Source organism: Chelonoidis abingdonii, chromosome 13, assembly GCF_003597395.2.
Source record: "Chelonoidis abingdonii isolate Lonesome George chromosome 13, CheloAbing_2.0, whole genome shotgun sequence".
NCBI lineage: Eukaryota > Metazoa > Chordata > Testudines > Testudinidae > Chelonoidis > Chelonoidis abingdonii.
The window spans coordinates 23100128-23124170 of NC_133781.1; the positions used below are offsets into that span (position 1 = coordinate 23100128).

General features: G+C 44.8%; 1 protein-coding gene across 5 annotated transcripts in view; it reads right to left on the reverse strand.

Annotated features, from left to right (window-relative positions):
• Window positions 1-1480: 1480 nt before the first annotated feature.
• TRIM25 (tripartite motif containing 25) overlaps window positions 1481-24043 on the reverse strand; it is a 24693-nt gene continuing 2130 nt past the window's right edge. Inside the window, exons 2-10 of one of the 5 annotated variants that reach the window (XM_032805707.2) lie at window positions 21001-21096; window positions 16207-16440; window positions 15425-15581; window positions 13246-13281; window positions 12480-12563; window positions 11178-11243; window positions 10366-10392; window positions 8451-8525; window positions 4668-6698 (exon numbers count right to left, since the gene is read on the reverse strand). In XM_032805707.2, coding sequence (XP_032661598.1) covers window positions 6169-6698; window positions 8451-8525; window positions 10366-10392; window positions 11178-11243; window positions 12480-12563; window positions 13246-13281; window positions 15425-15581; window positions 16207-16440; window positions 21001-21096 — 1305 coding nt within the window. In that variant the 3' untranslated portion in view covers window positions 4668-6168. Of the gene's footprint in view, window positions 6699-8450; window positions 8526-10365; window positions 10393-11177; window positions 11244-12479; window positions 12564-13245; window positions 13282-15424; window positions 15582-16206; window positions 16441-21000; window positions 21097-24043 lie in introns of all 5 variants that reach the window. The other 4 variants (XM_032805708.2, XM_032805710.2, XM_032805709.2 and 1 more) reach the window with 4 other exon arrangements.

Genomic DNA, 24043 nt, shown 5'->3' on the forward strand with positions numbered 1-24043 from the left:
CGACCAAACCGTTTTTTTGATTTAAAGGGCTCTTTAATCCGATTTCTGTACTACACCTCGGCAAGTGGAGTAGCGCTTAAAATCGAGATCGCAATCCCAGGTTAAAGGTATTGTGGACGCAATTCGACGTTATTGGCCTCCAGGAGCTATCCCAGAATGCTCCCTTGTGACCACTTTGGACAACACTCTCAACTCCGATGCACTAGCCAGGTGAGCAGGAAAAGCCCCAGGAACTTTTGAATTTCATTTCCTGTTTGGTCACCATCAGTACAGTCCACCATCATAAGAGATCCAAAAAAAGGAATGCAAATACATACGCTAAAGTCTCCAGGGCCATGACGGAAAGAGGCTACTCCAGGGACCCAGAGGAGTGTCGTACAAAAATCAAGGAGCTCAGGCAAGCGTACCAAAAAGCCAAGAAGGCAAACAGGCACTCTGAGTCACAGCCCCATACATTCTGCTTCTACCGTGAGATCCATGCAATTGGGGGGAGTGACACCACCACTGTCCGTGGACACCTGCAAGGGGGGAGTTGCACGGAGTGAGGAGGAAGAGACAGAGGAGGACAGTGAACAGGCGGCAAGTGGGGAATCCGTTTTCCCCCCTAGCCAGGAACTATTCTTAACGCTGGAGCCAATAGCCTCCCCTCACTCCCAAGGTGGGCTCCCAGACCATGACCCTGAAGAAGGCACTTCTCCATTGTCTTCTTTTCAGGTGAGGTGACGTTGAGAGAGAACTAGATCTTTCTCTCCCCTCATCTTTCCCTCCCCCAAGGTCACCCCAAGGAGACACTGGAAAGGAAAAAGTAAGTCAGGGACAGAGATCCAGGTCACTTAAGAATACCCATCACAGAGGTGACACTCTCAGTGCTCACCAAGAGTCACATTCACTTAGTTTGTCTGGGTGGCCCTCATTCACTTATATCAACTTTTGCATGGCGAGTGCTTACGTAGCAAAGAAGGTCCTCCAGCCCAATCCGAGTCTCTGGGCTTTATGACGACAGAAGTATTAAATAAATATGGTTAGTTACAGGTAGCTGGGGCAGCCATCTTTTAGGCACTACCTATGCAAAGAGAATCCATGGTGTGTTTTTATACCAGAGGCAAGTCGCAGTCGTCTTTCCCTTTTCCTCGTTTTTTGCATATACTGAATTCTGTCTGCAGCTTCTGCTGGGTGCAATAATGATCTACACCTCAACCATGCTGTTGTGCTGCTGTTTAGCAGTTAGTGTCCTAGCCCAGAGGTGGGTGCATTTCAGTGGTAGATGAGGAATGATCTCCGTGGAGTTGATAAAGTGCTTGGGTACTGTTTAGAAAGGTTCTATATAAAAATTGTACAACATGGTTTGTCTCATCCTTCCCCACAACACTTCAATTACTTAATCAGTTATAAGACACCCCAAGTACTGTTTATCAGTGGACTATATCATCCGCATTTACAGGAAGCAAGGCCTCTGCAGTTTAAATCACTAAACAAATCATTTCATAACAATCAAACTTTATTGAATTCACAAAACTTTCACTCAGCTGCAGAAGCAATAAAAGATCATGACAGATTAGATTTATCACATTATGCAACTTGTACATCATTAGTCCCAACAACAGGATAGAACTCCCAAAGACATGGCTACAGGCTTCCTTGATGAAACAGACTGTAGGTGTTATTGATGCAGCACTACATATAAGTGTTAAAAGCGAGAGCACAATAAGTATCAACTGGCTCACAGAACTATTCTAGCTACTGTAGACAATTTTAATCAAAGATGCATTCGATAAAACTTGTTATAATTGGACACATTTTTCTTAGCAACAAGATTTTTTTGTTAACAAATTTCACATGCAGAGAAATTGCACAAAGAATGCTCTAGAGATTCAAGCATTTTGAGTATGTGTGTCCATCCACTCATTATATTTTTGCACATTCCCTCCCCAAAATGCTTCTGGCTTTTTGGGTCACCTTTCTTCCACACTGAATTCCTAGAAAATTAAGTTTAAAAGAACTTTTCTTATGGACAGAAGTAATCCACTGGATGACTATATCTATCATCAGTATTTAAACTGATGACAAAAAGATACTATTTTTATACCATTATTGGAAAAGAAAAAACCCTACCTATGAGGTTTTAGCTGCATCATCTTGAGATTGCATTGAAAACAATTGATCAAATTATTATGCTATGTCTAACGTCAACTGTTTTACAACAGATATTCCATCTAATGTAATCCAAGCATATCAAGCTAAGCATTAAATACCATGATTTAAAAGTGAACAGAACAGTTTCTAGCAAATGCAGCCAATTAAGTGTTTCTCATTTGATTTGAGAAGAACAGTATAGACATTTCAACCACACGTCTTGCAGCTAGCCTGATAACAGAAGTTACCAATACAGCTGTCTGTTTGTCCACCCCCGCTAATGCATGACACACATTCCATATCAATGATCCCCAAACTGTGGTTTTCAATTTTTGGATCTCTGTCAGAGCATCGACAACAAGAATTGGACTCCCACTGCTCACAACTCTGGGCAGCACAGGGATATGCAAAATTGCTATCGCACAGCAAGACCTTTTCCAGGAAGATTACTCCAGAATGGCTCTCTAATGCTTTGGTGCATTGCAGGATGGGCAGACAGGCCTAGAGAATACCCATGCATCCAAAAGCAGGGATCCTTAGAGGGACTGTCCACAGGGAGTACTTTAAACTCTTCAGTGGGGAATAACGTTCCAGCACATCAGAAAACTTGGTAGGATTCCTTACGTGAAAGGGAATCCAAAATGCCTGAATACTAGTTAAGACTCTTTATTGGAGAGCATGTGCCTCCCAGACCACGTGTAAAACCTAGAAACACTTGTGTGAATAAAAGTCCACAGCACCTGAAATCTGTGCAGGACTTCACACAAGGAAAAGATCCCAGATCCCATAAAAATCCTAGAATTCCTCAACAGAACGTAGAACTCTTTAGGAGGGAAAGAGACCAATGAGCACCTACAATGAATACAAGGTAGGACTCTTTAAAGAAGTGTCAACTGCCCATTTCTTAAGGAAGAAAAATCCAAAGCTCTCCTGAGCAATAAGCAGGATTCATTATGGGGAATAAGACCCCAGAACTCCTGAATATTTCAACAAGACTGAGATCACCTTAATGGGGAGGTGGGGGAACCCAGCACATGGAAAGCAGCGAGACCCACTTTCCAATGATTTCCCACACCTCTGTGTGTTCTTGATGGGCCATACAACGTTAAGGGTCTTTTGTCCCATCAAAGCATTTTTTTCTTCTTGGCAGTCACACTGGATACCACCATTAAGCTCTGTCTTTTCCTGTCAATTACTTGGTTTCCAGCTTTGTCCAGCACTGCACTGGTTTCCTCCTCATTGTTCACATTCACATTATCTATATTCCTTCCTTGGAGGAGTTCTACACAGTCAGCAAGTTCCTGTCTCTGATCAGCTCAGCATCAGCTCCTGATCTCTAAGCTATTTTAGTGCTTTTGTCCTGCATTCCAGATTGCTTTCCTGCTGAACTGGTTTTGGAAAGATGAACTGGCCCATTCTATATTTCAATACCACAGCTATTCCAAATAACCCCACTGTGATCCAGCACTGAGGTCACACTAGTTCCTTAACTAAATCCCTTTTTGACCAAAGGAATATTACTCTATTTTTGACATCTGGTGTCTCTGAACAACTAGACAGTTGACACGCTGTTAAACATCCAGGCTGGAATGCTGCAATACTTTGCTTTGCTAAAGCACTTCCGAAACTTCAGCCCCTGTAAAATTCTGCCACCAAAACTCTAGTGGATACTTTTCCCCTCTCTAATCCTACAGTGGTTTTGCATTGTATTTCACAGGGCATACAAAGTTCCATTATGAAGAACTTTACATGTCAATATATTTGGTCAGTTTCAGCATCTTCACACAGTTCTTTATGGACTGGTCTGAGCACCGAGATCTAGCAAGGAAAGTCTCTCAATGACTCCTACTTATCAGCACAAGACATTCAGATCTCCAACCTTTAGCTGCATCCCCTGGGTGTTTCTCCAGTTTCAGAGGATTTTATAGTTGTGAACTACAGCAAAGGTCTCCTAGACTGCATACGATGCCTGGAAGGAGTCAAAGCAATTACTATACGTGTTCCAAAATAAACCCATGTCACAGCACGTAAAGTAAAAACAATGCATGAGGAGAATAAAAAAATGCATTGCCAGAAATATATTCTCCTTCTATCATCCTTTCCAACATGTTGCTAGTTCACCAGCCCACATGCAGATTCAATGCCAAAGAGGACACGTCACTCAGAACGATGCTTCAATTTTGCACGAAGGCAGTTTTCAGACTTTCGGAAGCCACGGTACTGAGCTCAGAATCATGGCTAAATGGCACATAAAGACTTGGTACTCAGGGAATGCCATACTTCAGAAGAGAAACTTCTCTGACCCTGCTGTGAGTGACCAGAACATTAATGCTATTAGACAAGCCCAAGACATACTGTTTTTCTCCACTTCTTCCCACGACTCCTCAAAACGTAAGGAGGTATTGCAGAGCTTCATAGTATAAAAAACTAAAGCACCCTGATACATTATGTGAGACTGGATGCTTCATTCCAAGAGGCATAGCAAAGAAACTAGATCTGTTTTTTTAAAATTCTGTTCATTTCAAACAGGGCTGTTTGTTTTTTTTTAAACTGGTGGGGTTGAAAAGCACCTTGATCTCTACAGCAGGAGCAGTTTGTGGCGCTGCTCACCTTTCTGATCTTTAATACCCCACAAATGTTCAGAATGTGTGTTGTTCCATCCCATCGAAGCTTTCTTCAAGACAATTCAGATACGCTAATGATAACTCAGTAACTTCTTAACTCTAGCTATTACAGAGGAGTTTCTGCAGGGCTTCTTTCTGAAGACACTTGGCTTCAATACATGGTTCTTGGGTACATCACTGTTACTTGCATGTCTCCTTTAGAAGTTTCTGGTCTTCTATTCTAATATGCTACCCCATATTGGCTTTTACCAGCCAGTGCTAAAGACTTGTATTTATTTAACTCAACCCACACCCATCGGCAATAGTGTTAGACAAACCATGTGTAGGAAGCATCTTCCATAGGTTTAACCATTTCTAAAGGCCTCCGATCCCTGTGCAAGGCTGGTATTTTGCCTATAGACTACTGCCTGAGCAACAGGAAAACAGACAGCAAAAAAAAAAAATCAACCTCTAGAACTAGTGATGGGATCAAGCAACAGAGGGAGACAATGCTGGGCTTTTTCAGAAAAAAATTCCTACATTCGGGACAGAATCCAACTCCCACTGAGGTCAGTGGATCTGACCTTTGTGTTTAGCCATGAAAATCATTTGATTTTGTTGTATGGCCACCATTTCTCTTGTAAAAGAAGAAACCAGGTTCTTTTAAAGACTTTTGCTTGAACTATCTTTGCTATCTAGTGATTACAGGGAAAACCTCAGAGAGTTTTCATGGTCATCAGTGCTCCACCTATGGATTTAGGAATTCAGATGGGAAGAATGGGACACACCAGCGTCCAAACTGCATGTGACAGCCAGTTAAATTCCTGCCCAAACAGAAAAATATTGGTGCTACTTGACCCAAGATTCATTTGATGCATTGTGTACCAAAAATCTTTGTCTCCCTCTGTAGAAAGAGGAACAGTGGAGCTGTTGCCTTCTGGCATATTTGGGATTTCTCTTCTTTAATATTGCTATAAAAAACAGGTGCCTTAAGTTAATTATTATAAATTTAGTAGGTTTAAAAATAGAATTTCTCTTCTACCCTCTGTGACCTTATTTTTTTAAGTTATAAAACTGGAACTATTCACAGGTAAAATCTTTTTAGAGACGGAGAAAAGTTCTCGCTCTCCTTTACATTAGTGTGCAGTAAACGCCACCTTTCTTCATGTGTGTCAAACTAGTGCATTAAATCCAGTCTGTAGATCTTGCTTTTCTAACCACTAACTTTCCAGTACTTGCAGGACTGCAGTCTAGTGGTTTTGGATAAGCAGACAGCCACCAGAAAAAGCCATCCAGCAAGCTAAAGCAAGAACGTATGTGCTTCGAATTAAATGAGCAAGCTAGAACTACAATAGTGAATCCCGGAAAGAGAAAGAGAGGGATCGAGCAGATGTAAATACCCTGAGCAAAGAGATTCAGGTGTGACAGCCTATTATTTCAACTGGCAGAGTGAAAGCATAGTGCCACTGGAAAACACCCAGAAAGCAGGATACAGCGCTTCAGTGAACTGCGCTTTAAATTTGTAGATCAAGTTATGTTTCTCGCCAACACCCAGGAAAATAACGAATCCTCCCTCATAATTGAGCAGCACACCAATCTTGGTGGCCTTGGTGTTGGGCAGACATTTTTCAAGATCATTATGCCAGGCTGAAATCTTCGAGTTAAACCACTCAATGCACCAGGAACTGCTGTTCCTCCCCAGGCGGCTGTCTGCCCCTTGCCTGTCCATGCTCCCGTAGCAGATGCCAATGCCACAGAAGTTGTTCCGTTGCAGTTCCACTTCCCAGTAGTGGATGCCCCTCTTGAAGCACTGGAAGCCCAGCACTTGGGAACAGTAGGTGAAGCGCTGAGGGTGGGGGCTATACTTCTGGGGTATTTCAGAGACCGACATCTTGGTGTTTCTGTCTGATAACAGCACTTTGTTATGAGCGGTGTTGAAATCCAGCGTGATTTTAGCAGCATCTATGGAGAAATACATCAATAAATTATAAATACTTAAGCAAGGTGTGCGTGCATGGACAGGCATGTCCGTGTGTGTGTATACGTACAAAGGGCGGGAGAGTGAAGGAATGGAACAGTTACTGGCCCTACTGCTTACTCTCCAAAACACTAGTAGCTTCCCCTTTCCCGCACAGCAGCTAGTGCCATATAGCACACTTTCCCCTCCGGGTGGGGAGACAGGAATGGCCACCGTAGTGCGGCCAGGCTGGGAAGGAGAGGAAAGGTAGCAGTTTGAGATTCGAACACACATACACACCTACCTCAATGCTCTCTGGCCACATGATCCATTAACCCAGACCCAGAATTACACACAATCCGATCACCGCCACATATAAAGGGAAAGAGCTAGTGATGTGTTATCTAATAAGGACAGATTAAAAACACAACCCATCCCACCAAACCACATATCCTCAAGATCATTATACACACAACCCGACCACTCACCATAAGAAGTGCGGCCTCCAGGGAATTAACCCTGCATCCGTTACTCTTTGGTTCTGATCCAGCAGAACCGGTGCACAGAAGAGGGATGGGAAGTGTGGGTGTTGAGCAAGATGCTTGCAGCCAGGGTCAGTACATAGGAATGGGATGAAGGCAGCGCCCGCTGATCCACCACTCTGCAGCGCCAACAACCTTTCCTCCAGCAGGCTGGGCGCCCAGGCCAGGACCTGCGGAGGCTCCTGTAGCCATGAGACAACGGCCGTGGTTGTCAAGTGGCTCGACTGCTGCTCTGTGGCATGGGTGATTTTGGGGTGGCGGAGGAGAGTGGAAGGATCCCTTCCCGCTGTATCCCAAAGGAACTGACAGCACAGCCCTCGTACTCTGGCAGCACAGGGGTTATCGAGGTAGCACTGAAAGGCATATGCCACCATCAACCTACACCCCTGCCTGGAGGCGACCACCCCTCCCAAGACAGAGCTCTGCAACATGCCAGGCTTCAACTGGCATGAGAACCCCAGGTCACACACCCCAAGTGCAGTGTCAGAGAGCAAGCCAGACAATGACACACATGCAACATAACAAGCATTCCAGAATGCTGCTGACACGGAGTAGCTGTAGACAGATAACCAGTGTTCTAACGGTTAGTGCTAGCAGAGTACTGGAAGGGAGAGCGCCTCACATTGTTGGTCTGTCTTGAAACTTATCCACAAATCTTAGGGGTCAGCATGAGACCTTCCTGGGGTGGGGGAATGATCCCATATCTGCCCACCGTGGGCTCTCTTCTGAAGCATCTGGTGCTGGCCATTGCTGCAGACAAGATACTGAACCAGATAGACTACGGGTCCAATCCCACCATTGCAATTACTATCTTCCAGTCCAAAGTCTCCCTTCGGAGCCTAAATGCCATTAACTTTCAGTGAACCCCACCTGCGGAGCTGAATTTTTATACCATATCCCAGCAAACTCATTTGGAACAGTGATCCCAAGCCAGAAGGGCCAGAAGTGAGTGAACCTCAAAATTAGTGTCACACGTATGCTAGGAGTGAATTTGACTACTCTGACAACAGGTCCAGTGTTTTAGTAGTTAACAGCCTTACCCTTTTTCTAGTAACTCCTCTCATATATATCAGTTAACCAACAATTTCAGTACATTAATAAAGCCATGGCAATGCAAAGATCCAGAAAGAACTGAGTCACATAATACCACTGAAGTCTAATGTGATCATAATAAGAGTCAATCATTTTTAAAACATAACACATCAGGTTACTTACACTCCAGGAGCTCCTCTCTCGATTTCGTTAAAAAGCTTTCCAGAGATGTTGCACATGGATTCACAGTATTTGGTGCTGAATTTAAGGAAGAAAAAGAAACAATGGTCAAGCTTGACAAAGCCCTGGCTGGGATGATTTAGTTGGGAATTGGTCCTGCTTTGAGCAGGGGGTTGGACTAGATGACCTCCTGAGGTCCCTTCCAACCCTGATATTCTATGATTCTAATGGCATATCACTTAATTTGTCTTTGGGGAACATGCAGAATTCAAGCAGTTTGCTTACATGTAACCCTATAGTGTCCTAAAGCTAAATCTATGAATCTCAGATTAATAGAACAGGCCACAGAAAAGCAGAACCCCTCCGCACATGGGCCAGCCTGGAGAAATTCCAGAGGTTGTATTAAAGAGTATATTACTAGAGTGAGTTCTGTTAGCCACAGAACATGGAACTTGCCAGCCAGGCATCCCCTGCTCTGTCCCATCAACAGTCATTACCCGTTTCTGCAGGGACCAACTCAAGGGGGAAAAGACAAACTGCAGGCTGAGTTTACATTCTCTGGCGTCTCTGTAGAGCCAGCCCACGGTGGCAGCTGTGATAAGGATTCCGGGTGTGGACTGCTCACTAACTTTTTTCACACAGGCCACTACCGACCTTGGCCCGATTTGAAATTGAGACAGGTTAAGCGGCTCCACACCTTATTGCCAAGTCCCCTAAGTCACCCAGTTCCCCATCTTATACTTTTAGCTATTCTTCCTCTAAGCATTCAGCAAGTGATGCGTGAGAGGGGGACTTGCAACCTGACTGAGCTAGTCATGATGGGCTCAATCCTACAGGTGCACAGCACCTCCCACAAAGCCCTCAACATTCATTAGAGAAATCAGGAGCAGGAACAGGAAATACACGCGTAAGTCTGAGGGGAAGTTTTGCCAGGGACTTTGATGCAGCTGGCTCAGGCACCGTGTGCATTTCCTACTCCTGCTGGAATTCTGCACCACTGCGCACCGCAGAATTAGTGCAGAACTAATGTCCCCTGCAGAATTTTATTTTTTTCCATGCAGAATTTGAGAGTTCTATCAAAATGCTCCCGCTGTCAGGCCAGGGGGCTCCTGAGGCCTGGGGAGGGTGAAGAACTCTAAGGAGCAGAGATGAGGCTGGGGCCTGAAGTGAAGAGGGTGGGGGTTGATGGGGTGAGGGACTGTATTGATGGTAGGTGCTGAGGAGATGGGGCGAGGGTGAACTGAGAGCAGGGGGTCAATGGGGTTTGGGGGGTGAACTGATAGGGTGGTGGTGATGGGGGCTGGAGGACTGAACCAAGGGAGGGCTGAATTGTGGGGGGTTGATTATATTGCATTATTTTGACAAATAAAATATGCAGCATTTTAAAATATGCACAGAATTTTTTGGCACAGAATTCTCTCAGGTGTAATTTCCTCTCAGCTCTACCAAATGCAACCTGAGGCTGCCCTGTCTCATCCCTGCATTTCCATTCCAGAGCCTCTATTGACCCAAGCTTGACAATTATGTGAGTTGCACACGGAAGATACATTACTTCAGTGGGGGTCTTGGATCCTCCCTAGTGGCCCGTCCACAGAAGCGGTTAATGACTCTCCTACAGATGCCACCTAGAGGACTGGTCCTTGGGCTCAAGCACTAGAGACTAGGCTTCCAGTGAAAGAGGCCTGGGGTCCAGTCCCCACTGATTGCCCACAGAGGACCATTCTCACATACAATTTTGCGAGCTAAATTGACACAGCCAGACACCTCTCTCCTGAAGAGACACGAGGAGCCTTCTCAAACTTAGCGCTCATTTCCACTTGCCTCCAGCACACTGAAGTCAGCCATCCTCCACTTTGCATTTTAAGTAGTACGTTTGGCGTTTTTTTGGAGTAAAAGTCTCTTGAAGTTCTGAACTTACCAGATTTGGCAGGTTTTCTTTTATCCCCTGAAAAAGTAAAGGTCTCTGTTACTCAGTGTAAGGCCGGATGTATTAACATTTAAAAACGACATCCATTGACACAGAAGGACAACGCTGCAGCTGGTATAGCTCTGCTGAAGCCAATGGAATTACTGCAGTTAACAGCAGCTGAAGTGCTGGCACATTGCAGTCCAATGTAGATTTTTCCAGGCTGGAAATTCAATATTACACATACACACTCACAGAGTGTACTTGGTTGCTCACTTCTCCAATAGACTGAAGCATACGCTACCAGTCAGTTCAGCTCTGACAATACAGGGCCTGATTCTGCACATGCTCTAGGCACAGAACTCCCTTTGAAACCAACGGAAGATCTACGTGTCAAGCACTTGTGGGGTCAAGCCAGTAGTTTTTAAAGCACTACTGCACAGCTACCGTAAGACCCGTGCAACATTGCTTGTGTCTACATCCAAGATAGCTAGTTGCTATACATTTGTTTTGCCCTCTTCAAGAGCTCTAGCTACAGATTAATAGCTCTATATTATACATAGGTCATTTCTTCACAAGGTGATTGTTTTTTTAAGCCAATGGAATGGAGGAGACCTTGCCAAATCAGACTGAAAAAGTCAAGGTAAGAAACCTCAGTCCAAAAGCGCTTGCCTAGAGCACTTTATCTATGGGCCCCATTGCAAGGTGCCAAGAATCTCATCTGCCTTCCCACCCCTCCTTGGCTTCAGCACCTGGCAGGATTGGGCCCCAGGAGCATAAACATGACCAAGATCAACAAGAACAATGAACAATCCATCACTCACTGGTGTCTGCATCCTCACTCAACTCCGGCTGAGGCTTCTGAGGGGCTTTACCTATTTTTGGAGCGTCTTGTGAGGGGAGAAGACAGAACATGAGCAGCTTATAAAGCAGGACGCATCACATGCAACAACAGTCAAGGAATAGACATTTATGGCTAGCTTAATGGAGACTTCGGTCCCTTGCACTGTTACTGCGGAATAGCTGGACTAGCAGGCAGAGAACTGAAAGGCCAAGGAGAGTCTTCCTTAGCCTTTCCACATGTACTGACACACACAGCGATGCCTGAGCCACAGACCAGTGGGCCACCACACCATGTGCAATTTGCATGGTTAGCCCTCCCGAGGCACTCGACCTTGCGAGGTTCCAGGTGTTCTCAGATCCCATTGGGTTTGCACCTTGCAGAAAGAACTCTGCACCTCGCAGGACCAAGGCCCTGCTCCATCTGGACACACATAAGCAGCATAGAGGCCCAGGGTATGATCTTGCCATCAATCCACAATCTTCAGGCATTTCACATGTATAAGTAGGTGCCTCCAGCAATAGGCAGAGCTGTAATTATTTCAAATCTCTATCAGTAACACCCCACACACTAAATTCTTGGGCTATGCAAATTACATACCAAGAATGTTCTCTCGAAGGGCACACCCCTGCAGATGTTACCTGCCATTCCCATACCAAAGCTAAGTTAGAGGAATACTGTCAACTTGAACGCTGTAAAACTAACTCATTTGACTTTTCGAAAGCACACTCTTTGGTTAAAGGCTCCTCGAGTTATTCATTTTGATTTGTAAAACATTTCCAATTTTCTGCCAGCTCCCTTGAAGAAATTCAGGGGGGAAGCGGAGCCTTTTGGATGGGTGAAGGAGCAACAGACCAACCCTGCTTGGGCCCGCCTTTCAGTGCGTATGTCCGCCTTTTGCAGCAGCTGTTACAGGTACACACCTTCTGGCAGAGCCTAAGAAAGAGCAGGGGTGTGACCTTCCCCTCCCAACAGAGCAGAGCCCAGAACTGGATGTCATCATACAAGAGACGAGATACACAACCATCAGCCACGTGCACTGTATAGCTGACATCACTGGGTATACAATCTAACCAGACTCAGAGCTGGGGAATAATTTCCCTGAGCTTTCAGTTCTAGTCATCCTGGAGAAGCTTGCTCTTGTTTCAAACAGAGATGTGATTTTCAAGTTGACAGTGCCCCTTAGTAGTCATGTGTTTGCTCTTGCGGATACTGCTGCAGTGACTGCTAGAGGAAACACTGAATGAGCAGCATTTGGGTTTTGATGGCCACACTGTTAACTTACGTGATCCAACAGTTTTTCTTCCAAATGCTGAGAGTTTATTTGAAGAGTTTATTTGAAAAGCCTTAGGTTTCCACTGTGGAGTTGCTGCAATGAAATCACACATGCCATCTTTTAGAGCTGTATCGCTGTAACAAGGTACAATGAGAGGAAGGATAGTCTTGGGGTTAAAGTATCTGGCTGGGAGTCAGGAGATCTCTGCTCGTGTCTGTGGCAGAGCTGGGAATTCAATTAAAGCCCCACTCCTACAAACACTTTTGCTCAGCTTAATGGGGCTAAGTTAAGTCCCCGACTCCACAAACACTTCATCTTTCTGCGTCTGTAAAATAGGGCACTAGTAGTTTCTCTCAGTCTTAGAGTTTTATGCTGCCAGACAACACTGTAAAGTCTCAGAACCTGGCAATGGGAAAGGCACTAGTGGACTTCATAGCTTTACGCCTTTCTCTATTACAATATAAGCTCTTCGTAGCAAGGACTCTCTCTCATTACATGTATAGACCCCAACACAATGCAGCCCCCAGTCCACTGTAATACTGATGAACAACAAGGCAGACGTTTATAAAGACAAGCCCATTACAATGTTGTCGTCTTCCTACATCTGACACAAGGTACAACAAAAAAAAAGCTTGGTCTTGCCAGAGAGTCAGGTACAGTGATCAGTACCAATACTTTGTATCTGTTTTTTATTAAAAACATTTAAAAACAGCTAGGGAAGGAGTGAAAAAGATAGAAGCAGGGGAGAAAGGAGGACAGAGCGTGGTGAACTTACCCTTCTCCTCCACACTTGGTCTGGACTGTCCACCTGCTGTTATGGACATTTGTATCAGTAGGTACAACTGTTTCAGGTACATCTTGATCTTTATTAGCAGCCCTTACAAGCCCACTAGCTTTTATGCAGCAACAAAAGACTTGGCTCTAGACATGATGAAGATAGCGTGGCCTCTTCAAAACGCTTTGTAAATAAGCCAGATCCCCCTTCACTTCCAACACAGTGCACAGGTCTTGTCTACACTGGAGAAGTACATCGGTTTAAACTACATGGATTTTAAAAAACATTTATTTGAAATGGCACAAACCGCTAAAACAGGTACTTAAACCCAGTTTAAGCATTTTAGAGGTTCAGACCATTTCAACTAGATGGATTTTTTGTTCTAGAGAAGTCCACCAGTTTCCCACAGTGGGTTATAGTTCAAAAATCACCCCCATTCTGAGATTTGTCATCTTTATCCTTTGGCATATAGCGGACCCATGCAGCTAGACTGTACTTACAAATAAAAGTCTGATCCCACAAACACTTACTCCCTCTAGATTTTTATTTTTTTTTCTCCTTCTGAGTGACTGTCAGCCTTTTATATGCCTGAGCTTGAAGCTAAAGAGCCATGCCTAGACTGGCTATCAAGGTGAGTCAGCAGAACAACTCTGCGCCTCTACAAAGAGGATATAAAACCTGACATCCGGTCACACTTCATGAACGTACTTAATTACAGACAAAAAGTACAGCCTGACACTTTTGATAAGAGGGATATCTGTCCCATTCAGCAGGTCTGACTTGCAGACATGGAGTCAATAAATTAGGAAGTTTAATGGGGATAACCTACTCTTTGATCAGTGCTATAAAGTTCACTAACATTTACAGGTCTCTCACAACTTACACGCATTTAACATGCGTGATTTCAGCTTTACGCTGAAAGGCCTGGAGTCCGGGAGGGGGTGTGGCCTCAAGATTTAAAGGTCCTGGGACACCAGCTGTGGCTGGGAATCCTAGGGCCTTTAAATCACCCAGGAGGCTCCCAGCTGCAGAGGTGGCTGGTAGCCCCTGGGGCGAACTAAAGGGCCTGAGACTCCAGCCACCGTGAAGCTTCGGGCCCTTTAAATGCCAGCCCCAGCCCGGCTGACAAAGCTACAGGCGGGATTTAAAGGGCTCCTCCGGGCTCACCACCATGGCGGGAAGCCCGGTGGAGCCCTTTAAATCTCGCCTGCAGCTCCGGCAGCCGGGCAGGCGGTGGGGGGGAGGCCTTTAAATCCCACCCGCAGTTCCAGTGGCAGGACCAGGAGGGGCATTTAAAGGGCTCCACGACCCTTTAAATGCCCTCCCCCCCGGCCCCGCCGCTGGAGCTGCAGATGGGATTTAAAGGGCTTGGGGTTTTGACTATACACGGGTTTCGCTTTACGTGATAACCGCGGAACAGAACCCCCGCCTAAGATGCGACAAACCTGTATTTCACATTCACCATTTTACTTTTGGTTCCATGATTTCCATCCAGCCCTACTTCCCCACTCTAAGATCATGTATCAAACAACCAACTTTCCACTCTCTGCAACATGACTCTACACACGCAGAGGAGTATGGAAGGAAAGCAACGTTCTATGCTAAGGCAGCAATAGCAGAACAGATGAGGGAAAGCCCAGCATGCTAGGAACACAGACACACCCGCCTATAGACATACAGGAAAAGTGTAATGCCATTTCTTTCCACATTTTTAATTCTCTTGGTGAATTTCCCCTCACAGGCTGAGATACAAGACTAATTTCTTTATTTATCACATTCTACTACCTGATGATAATATAGCTTTCTATGAGAGTTCTGTCAAAGGAAAAAACAGTAGGAAAGTATCAAGCCACTTATAAGTTTATCCAAATGTAAATAAAACATGCCATTGTTTAGTCCTGTTGACAAGCTTTAAATAAAAAAACACACCAACCTCAGTTCTCTTTCCTAAACATCCTGAATATTTAACTTGTAGCATTTTTATTTTGAGATGGAGGATTTCAATCCTTTATAAAACAGCTCAATTGACCAATAGTTTTAAAATATCCATATACAAAATTGTAACAAGCCAGAAGAGTCTGCCTCTGAATATTTTAAATTTAAAGAAGTTATACTATTTGATCCCAAAACAATAAAACAAAGGCCCGTAGTGGTAATTCTCTCTGAAATGATATTGTACCTTCCATTTTCTTCTCCTGTGGTTGAGTCACTGTTTGTTTCACTATTTCTTTAAGGGAAAAGGCACCTTGATAAATGGTGTGTATCAAGTTTTGGTCCAGATCAATTCTGGGGATGAAAACATCTTTGGTTGAAGTGTGTCGCAATTTCGCTGCGTTCTGTAATGAGATATGGAAGAGCTCATGAAGCCAGGGATAAGTCACTGCATAGAAACATTTGCATCTAGAATGTCATAACTGGCTTAAATTATTTCGCTTCTCCATTATTTCTTGTGTATGTTGATTTATTGGGGGGAAGGGAGGTTATATTCAAACAAGGATGGTTCATTGCAAAATTCAATAAAAAGTAGCCTACATGGATTATTCTTTCATGTGATATCTGAAAACTGACAAAGAGCTTTTGTAGCTGGGTCACAGCAGTGAACTTAAGTTACCCCATGACTACTTCTCTGGTTAACTGACCCTGCCAGGAGGGGGCAACTGTGGCTAAAGGCTGTGAGAAAAGAAACAAACTGGAAGATAATTTGCCTATATATAAGGGAGAAAACAATTATGCAGACAACAACTCTAACCAGTGATTCAATGGACAAATCATATCACTGCCTGGAGTACTCACAGGACTCATTTCCATGCCTTTCATAAAGCCAAATCACATAGCAATTATGAATATAATCTTTACAAAAAAATCTTTTTTTATGTACTGTTAACGGATTGATAAGAAGTCTTAGAGCAGGGCTCCTCCTGAAGTCTCTGAGCTCAAACAAAGTCAGACATCAGAACTCACCTTTAAAAATGCAATATCATCATCTTCAGTCAGTGCCATTTCAATCTGGTCCCTGATGACCTGAATTTCATTTTTCTTCTTTCCCAGGACGTTATGGACATAATCAAACTTATCAGAGACTCGCTTTTCCTCTTCTGCAACCTTCTTCATTGCCTGGTATTCTTCTTGGTCTATTAAAGCTTTAATTTCCAAGAACTCACTCCTGAGCAAATCCATCTTTCGGTTAGCTGTCTCCTAAATCACCAACATATTGACATTGGTTTCAAAGCGGCTACTGGTGGGGTAAGGCCTTTAGTGAAATATCTCTGCCTGCATTCCATTTCCCCACAGCAGCCCCCTAAAGGGCCTTATCCTTCCCCCCACATCAATGGCAAATTTCCTATTCACTTCAAAGGGAGCAGAAACAGAGTCCATCCCCATCCTAACCCCCAAAAATCAGTCACTCAGTGTTAGGCATGAAATAAGGCAGGTTGTGCCATCTTGTGGTTAGAATAGAGAACTGCAAATCAAGATTTCAAGGGGAAGTCAAAACACCTCTTTTGATAAGGATTTTGATAACAGGGGTCAGCAACCTGCGGCACACGAGCCAGTTTTTACTGGCACACTGCTGCCAGCCGGAGTCCCGGCCGCTGTCCCCGCTTGCCCACTGCCAGCCTGGATGAACAGAACCCCCGGCCGGCAGTGGCTGAGCAGGGCTGGCAGCCAGGACCCAGGCTGACAGGAGCCGGCGGACAAAGCCCCAGACCAGCGGGGGAAAATTTAATACATTACACTCATGTATGGAAGGCTGTGCCTCCCCAAACAGCTCGCCCCATCTGCCCTTTCCCACTTCCCACCCCCTGACTGCCCCCCTCATAACCTCTGATCCATCCAACCCTCCTGCTCCTTGTCCCCTGACCACCACCCCCCGGGACCTTCCCCACCCTGACTGCCCTCCTCAGAAGCCCCCACCCATCCAACCTCCCCTGCTCCTTGTCTCCTGACCATCACCCCTCCCAGGATCCTCCCCCCTTGGCTCCCTGTCCCCTGACCGCTATTCACACCCCCAACCCCTGACAGGCCTCCTGGGAATCCCACGCCTATCCAACCACCCCTGTTCCCCATCCCTCTCCCATGCCGTTCAGAGCATCAAGCAGCTGTAAGTAGTACACCAAAAGTAGCACATTCCTATGGGGAGCAATTTAATATACTACACCCAGCCCCGCTCAGCCCACTGATGGTCTGGAATTCTCAAAATATGTTCTTGCACCACATATCAAAAGTTACACTACAATCAGCTTAAAAACTTGAAAACTTTGTATGTATAGTACAGTAATCATTAAAAAATGTATAATGTTAATAAATACATAGGTGTGATGAAATAAAGTGGTTGTACTTATGTGCCTGTGCTTAATTTGTGTTTCGAAGATTCACCTTCTAAAAAAAATCTTGCATGTCTTGCACCCCCAGAAAAGGCATCTCTCGCTCTCAGGGGGTGCAGGTACCCCAGGTTAAGAACCACGGGACTGAACTAATAAGATATGCATTTTAATTTAATTTTAAATTAAGCTTTTGAAACATTTTTAAAATCTTGTTTACTTTACATACAACAATAGTTGAGTTATATAATATAGACTTACAGAGAGAGACCTACTAAAAATGTTAAAATGTATTACTGGCACTCGAAACCTTAAATTAGAATGAATAAAGACGACTTGGCACACCACTTCTGAAAGGCTGCCGACCCCTGGATTACAACAACTCCTCTTTCACAGGGGTTTTGTGAGGCATCGTTAACTAACGTCTACAAAGCTCTTCCAGATCCCCCAAGACAGACTGGCCCGATGAGGGTGCAAAGTTATTATTCGGAAGGGATGAGCTGAATGTGATGTTTCTGACCCAGTAGGGTATTCACATGTAATAGCCCATTGGTCATCAACATGGATTGAATTTGGGACCTCTGGATCTAACAGTGTGAGCTTCTCCTGCCTGAGCTAAGAGACCAGATGCATTAGCTTGGAGACAGTAGCAGACTCAGATCTCTATATGTGGTCCAGCTATTAGAGGGCAACAAATGTCCATATTGAGTTAAAAGAGGTTAAACTTCCTCTCCCCTGACTCCAGCTGGGTGAAGTTCATCCCTAGCATCAGAAGCCCACAGAAATTCAGATCCCCACGACATCCAAGTCAACAGCAGGAGCCTCCAGGTCACCATTTTCAGTTATGCTGTTCTCATTAGATTACATGGGCCTGCACACCCTCAACAAGTCCCCTGCTCCTTTGTACAGCAGAGGTGACAATATCAGGCAGTCAGCACAGCTCACGGAAGCGTCACATTCAGAGGGCAGTCCCATGCACACACCTGCTTACTGGCAGAGGGGAGAGAAGGGCGGAGGAGTTGAAACAGTCTCCAGTTGGCTCTCCAGTGAGATTGCACAAAGCGTGCTCTCGCCCCAAGGAGCACCAGCTGGTTACCCTCACTTTCCCCAAGAGAGATTCATTAGGGGGTGAATGTGGTTCTTTGTCTCCTTGTAGTGGCTAGTCTGTAATAAAGAGGGACATGTCCGGTCCCTTAGCTAACGACCGTAGCAATCTAAGGTAAAACCAAATTAAGGGCACTCTCAATTCTGAAGAACGTCCATGCACGGGTTTAATGCAGTTTAACTAATCCACTTTTAAATTCACACCTTTAGTTAATCTGGATTAGTCTTCCTGAGTATCCCATGCAGACAAGCCCAGAATGACATGCCAAACATCACAGAAAAGAGTCTGGAGGTGGAGCATGGAACTGAACCCAGGCCTTCCAAATCCCAGGCTAGGACTCTAATCACTGGACTATCCTCCCTCTTTAGGGAGCAGGATCCCACTGACTTCGGTGGGCTTGGACCAGTTCTTATTCCTTTAGCTCAAGCTGTACAGGCTCAGGCTTTTCAGTGGGTTCTAACTCCATCGTTAGTACCAACGGAGATTATCATATAAACATAGGCCATTCTTAATCAGATGATTACAATGCCTCTGTACACTTCCTGTCAAAATACTACTCATGTGGGTATATGACTAGGGTGACCAGATGTTCCTATTTTATAGGGACAGTTGATATTTGGGGCTTTTTCTTATATAGGCACCTATTATCCCCCACCCCATCCCAATTTTTCACACTTGTTTGGCCACCCTATATGTGACAGAATGTATCCCAGGTCCACACCATTGTAGTTCTTTTTGTACAAGGCACGTTTTGTAAGGAATCACTTGGAAAAAAAATCATAAATTTGCTGGTTAACGTTTTCCTGATAAAATGTGTGTGGCAAAACTGTATGCAAAGTTATAAGACTTCCCTGCACGATGTTATTAATACATGTTCCAAACCACAGTCCTACCAAGCAAAATTTGGCAAACAGGTCTGTCCTAAAAAAAGCAATGTGTGCTCTGCTTAATTTGCATTTAACCAGTAACCAGAGTCATGAAGCAGGAAGGGGAGACAAAGGAAGTTCAAACAGGTGGGGAAAAAACCAGCAGAGAATATTCTTCCACATAGACTATCTCCTGACTGAGACTATAAAAAAGGAGGAACAAACATCCCAAACCCTCCCCCGCATCCATTCAATGCATGTGAACAATGATGTAAGCAGCCAATGGACTGTTGAAAGCATGTCATGAGAAAACTTCACTTTGAATTTAACATAGTTTGTTAAATTAGGCACCAGTTTCATTTTATTTTTCTTGTAACCATTTCTGACTTTTATGCCTCATTCCTTATACTCACTTGAAATCTCTCTTTATAGTTAATACACTTGTTTTATCTATCAAGTGTGTTTAAACTGAAGTGTGCAGGAAACTCCATTTGGGATGTCAACTGTCTGCATATTATTTCTATTACAGACATGAGAGACTTTATCTAAGTTGCACTCTCAAGGAGAGGGCTGGGCAGCAAGGAACATACATCTCTGGGGTTGCCCTGCAGTATTAGGCTGGAGGGAGCCAGACAGAATGTAACCCAAGGGAGGCTGGCAGGCTGCACTTGCACATAGACATTCAGGGTGTGGCTTGCATGCTGGAAGGCTGTTTGTGAGTATCCCAGGTGGGAGCTCCTTCAGCAAAGTATCATAAGGCACCCAAGGTTGCAGAGCAGGGGTGACACAGCTGCTCATTAGTCTGGATTGTACTGTGAGGGAAAATTCAGCAGGCCTTAAACTTTAGGCAAGGCCTTGAGTTTGGTCAAGCTTGCTTACAGGCATTGAACTAAAATCCTGCTTGTTTCTGTGTACAAGGGGCAGAAGGAGTCAGAGTGGAAAAAAATCCCCAAACAGAATAATTTGTAATAGCCCAAGCTTAGGAAATACGTAACTGCAATAGCACTGTTAGAAAAGTCAAACCGCAAACGAACGAGACTGAACAACAACAGAAAAAGCCAAAGTAGAAGGGTGATTGTTCTTTTTGCTTTTGACCTACACTAATTTTGCAATGTATTCCAAATAAGGTAATTAATACAGAAGTAGGTGTAATTTGTCTGTGGTTTTAAGCTTTAAAAAGCTTGTGCGTTCCTGGACTCAGGCGGGCAGCTCCGCTAGCTGTCACCCCCTGCATGCTTGTAATCAATAAAGGGGCCTCAGGCTTGTTCTGATCCAAACACAATGCGTGGATCGATTTAGGCACATCAGTACCCTGGTACGTCCCAGGGTGTTTGCTTAAAAGTCATTCTTATCTCAGCATTACAGCATCTATCAGGAGCCACATACAAGAAGCCAGGATCCCAGTGGCTAGCATAACCCCCATAGCAGAACAAGAGCCATTTTTAAACAATGGCTATCCACTTACATTGGCTTCTCTTTGCAGCACCCTCACTTCATCCAGTGCCAGAGAAGCTTTTTCGCTCTGATTATACAGCTCCGTCAGTCTGTTCTTCAGCTGTGACTGCAACAAAAGAGATCAGACCTCAAATTAAAAGCATGGATACTGCACCTCTTCCCAATATGCACCAGATAAATAGTGAAAAGCAAATTAAAAGGTTAGTTTTAATCAGCCTTTATCACCAACACAGGATTTATTTTTTTTTAATCCAATGTTCCTTAACTGTACAAAGAGAATCTCTGTACACGGTTGGGATGGTGAGCAAGCATCCCTGATGCAATGCCATGTTTTCCGAGTTGTGACACACACACAGTCCTGTATCAACAACATGCGTCTACCAAGGCAGTACTCTTATCAAAGCACTTCTGTCAGAGTACTTATCACAGCAACCTTCTTGGCTCTTTGGGTTTAAGCCTGAACCTTAACATAATTTTAACCCAACCCCATCCTGAATAGGTACCCCAGATCTAAAAAATTGACTTTCACATTTGGCCTACCAATGTTCTATTATCTTGGCTCAGTTTCTCTCCAGTGTGTTGCTAAGAAGCCCTGCCCGACCATGTTTATGTTCTACTTCGTACACACACAGAACAATAAAGTTTAGGCAGGATGAGAAAGGTTTGTTATATGAATTCAATATGTCTCACTATCGCTTCAAACTGAGCCACCTGGGGAAGCACATTTGGTTTCACCATCAAATTTCCCAATCAGAGCGTGCTTCTTCAGCCACCACCACCCAGCCTGTGCAGACGACTTTTCAGCTGAAGTTCTTAAAGGGATGAAGCAAAAGGAGGCAAGTGTCCTTCTCCTCATTTTACAGAGAGTAAATCTGAGCAACAAAGGTGAAGTGACGTGCCCAAGGTCACTCAGCAGGTCAGTGGCGGAGCCAAGAATAGAACCCAGGTTGTGCTGACTTCCATGCCAGTGCCCCACCGCATCACACTAGCTATGCCAGTGAGTCACAGAGGTATTTGTGCACAAACATGTTTGTGGCCAGAACCTAAACTGCAGAGCTTGCAGCTCTCACATGGAAATCAATGGAAGTCTTAAGCACAAAAGCTTGTAAGACTGGACCCTTAAAAAGGCATGTGATTCCTCCACTCCCCACACTTTCATCCCTCTTAAAACTCCCTTGCAAAGGCTACTTTCCTGGTCTACTACATACAGATTTTGCTACTTGAAGAATATTTAGGACCCATTTCTGTGACACTCAGAGCACCCACTCCTTTTTAAGTCACAGGGAGTGGAAGGTGTGCAGGCCCTTGATGTGGACCTGAATAGCTCTTGTGGCTGTAGATCTGAAGAATTAAGAGCTCACCCTCGGCACAAGTTGTTCATAATTCACTGGACTGTTGCCAATGGGTTCTAAAGCTGCAGGTGTGCATCTGTGGTCAGAACGGAGTCCATAGACACCCCTCCCCCATCCTATCTGTGCAGGCTGACTCTGGGGCCCACTAAGATCCCCACAAGGCTCTTTCCATGATGGAAGAGTTTGCCTGCAAGGATCTGATTGCAGATCCACGGCCTTAGTACAGACAGTCCAACAGAGACTAGAACGGTGATCAAAGCAATGGAACTTCACTACTCTGCTGGGTCCCCATGCTGTGACAAAGGCTAAGCCACCCCGGATGTCAGCAAGGTCTGCAACAGCTGCCCCAAAACAATGAAATATGAACCTGAAAGCCATTGTAAGGCCCAAGCATTCAGTGCTATGCCAGCAAATCTCACGCTGACATCAGGGAGGCTTTAGTTGTGTAGGACTGCAGGATCAGGGGTCTAAGGCCAGCCCTGGCGTCCACTGACATACCTGGGAAACCCTTCCATAGGTTTCAGTGGGCATCAGGGCTAAGTTTCCAATCCCGCAAAGACATTTACAACTGTGTGGAGTGCTTATTACAATAGGCCCACCCTTTTGATGTCAGTGACTAAAGTCAGAGAGAGCTTATTGGGGCCCAGGATTTCACCCTAGGGATTTTAAAGAGTAGGTGAACTGGTTTTCTGGATGTGCAATAGCTATGATAATTTGGGGTACATGGTTCCTTTATATTGACTTATAACTGACAATGTGGAAAGAAAGAAGTCTTTTGTTTATCTTTCCCTTGAAAAGCAATTTAAAGAAAATTACAAAGACGGCAGTCACGCTGAAAGGTATTCCCCCCAGGAAAGGGTCAGAGTGGCTACCCAACAAGTACATGCAACACCAGCAGCAAGGACAGACTAGCTGCTCTGGAGACGGAGGTCTGATTTAGCCATTAAAGAACAGTCCCCCACTGCAACCACTTCTCTTACCTATTCACACCTTTGGCCTCTCCCCCAGACAGTCCAATGCCAGTACGAATTCATGCTAAGTCTGCGGGTGATGTGATAAGATGGGCAACCTAGGAATGAGCCTGAGACCACCAACTGATTGCACACAGCTCACATCTGGCTTCCTCCTGCCCTTTCCCTCGCCCCCTCCAAAAAAAACAGGCCCTTATTACAACTCAGAAAGAGTCACTAGTCTTGGCTAAAAAATATTAACATAGCTCCCTAGAAGCCTAGGGTCAGACTGTCCACCCTGGGCAGCTTTGGCACTAGAGAATATCAGATAGGGGCCTCCTGTGCCAAGTTCTAAAGCAGCACCATGTCCCCCCAGAAGAGAAAAATTAAAAAAAAACAACCCTTAAAGATCCACACTTAGATTACTACCCAGTTGATTCATGAACAGAAAACTACCGCTGTGCCCAAATGGCTCCAAAATCTGGATTGTATCCCAGTATGTCAGAAGATGTTCTGTTAAAAGAGGAAGAGAAAAAGATTTCACAGGCAGTGGAAATGAACTTAAGAGTCTGTCTTTTTGTTATAAAGGAATCCGGTCTATGGTCCCGATGGCACTTTTGCGGCCTGCAATTCCCTAACAACCTCCCCAAACTGCTACTCCTAAGGCTGCCTCAGTAATAGCAGCAGTAGCTGTCCATGATCTTGGGAAGGGTGCACGGGGCATCTTCTAAGATGGGGGGGGGGGGGGGGG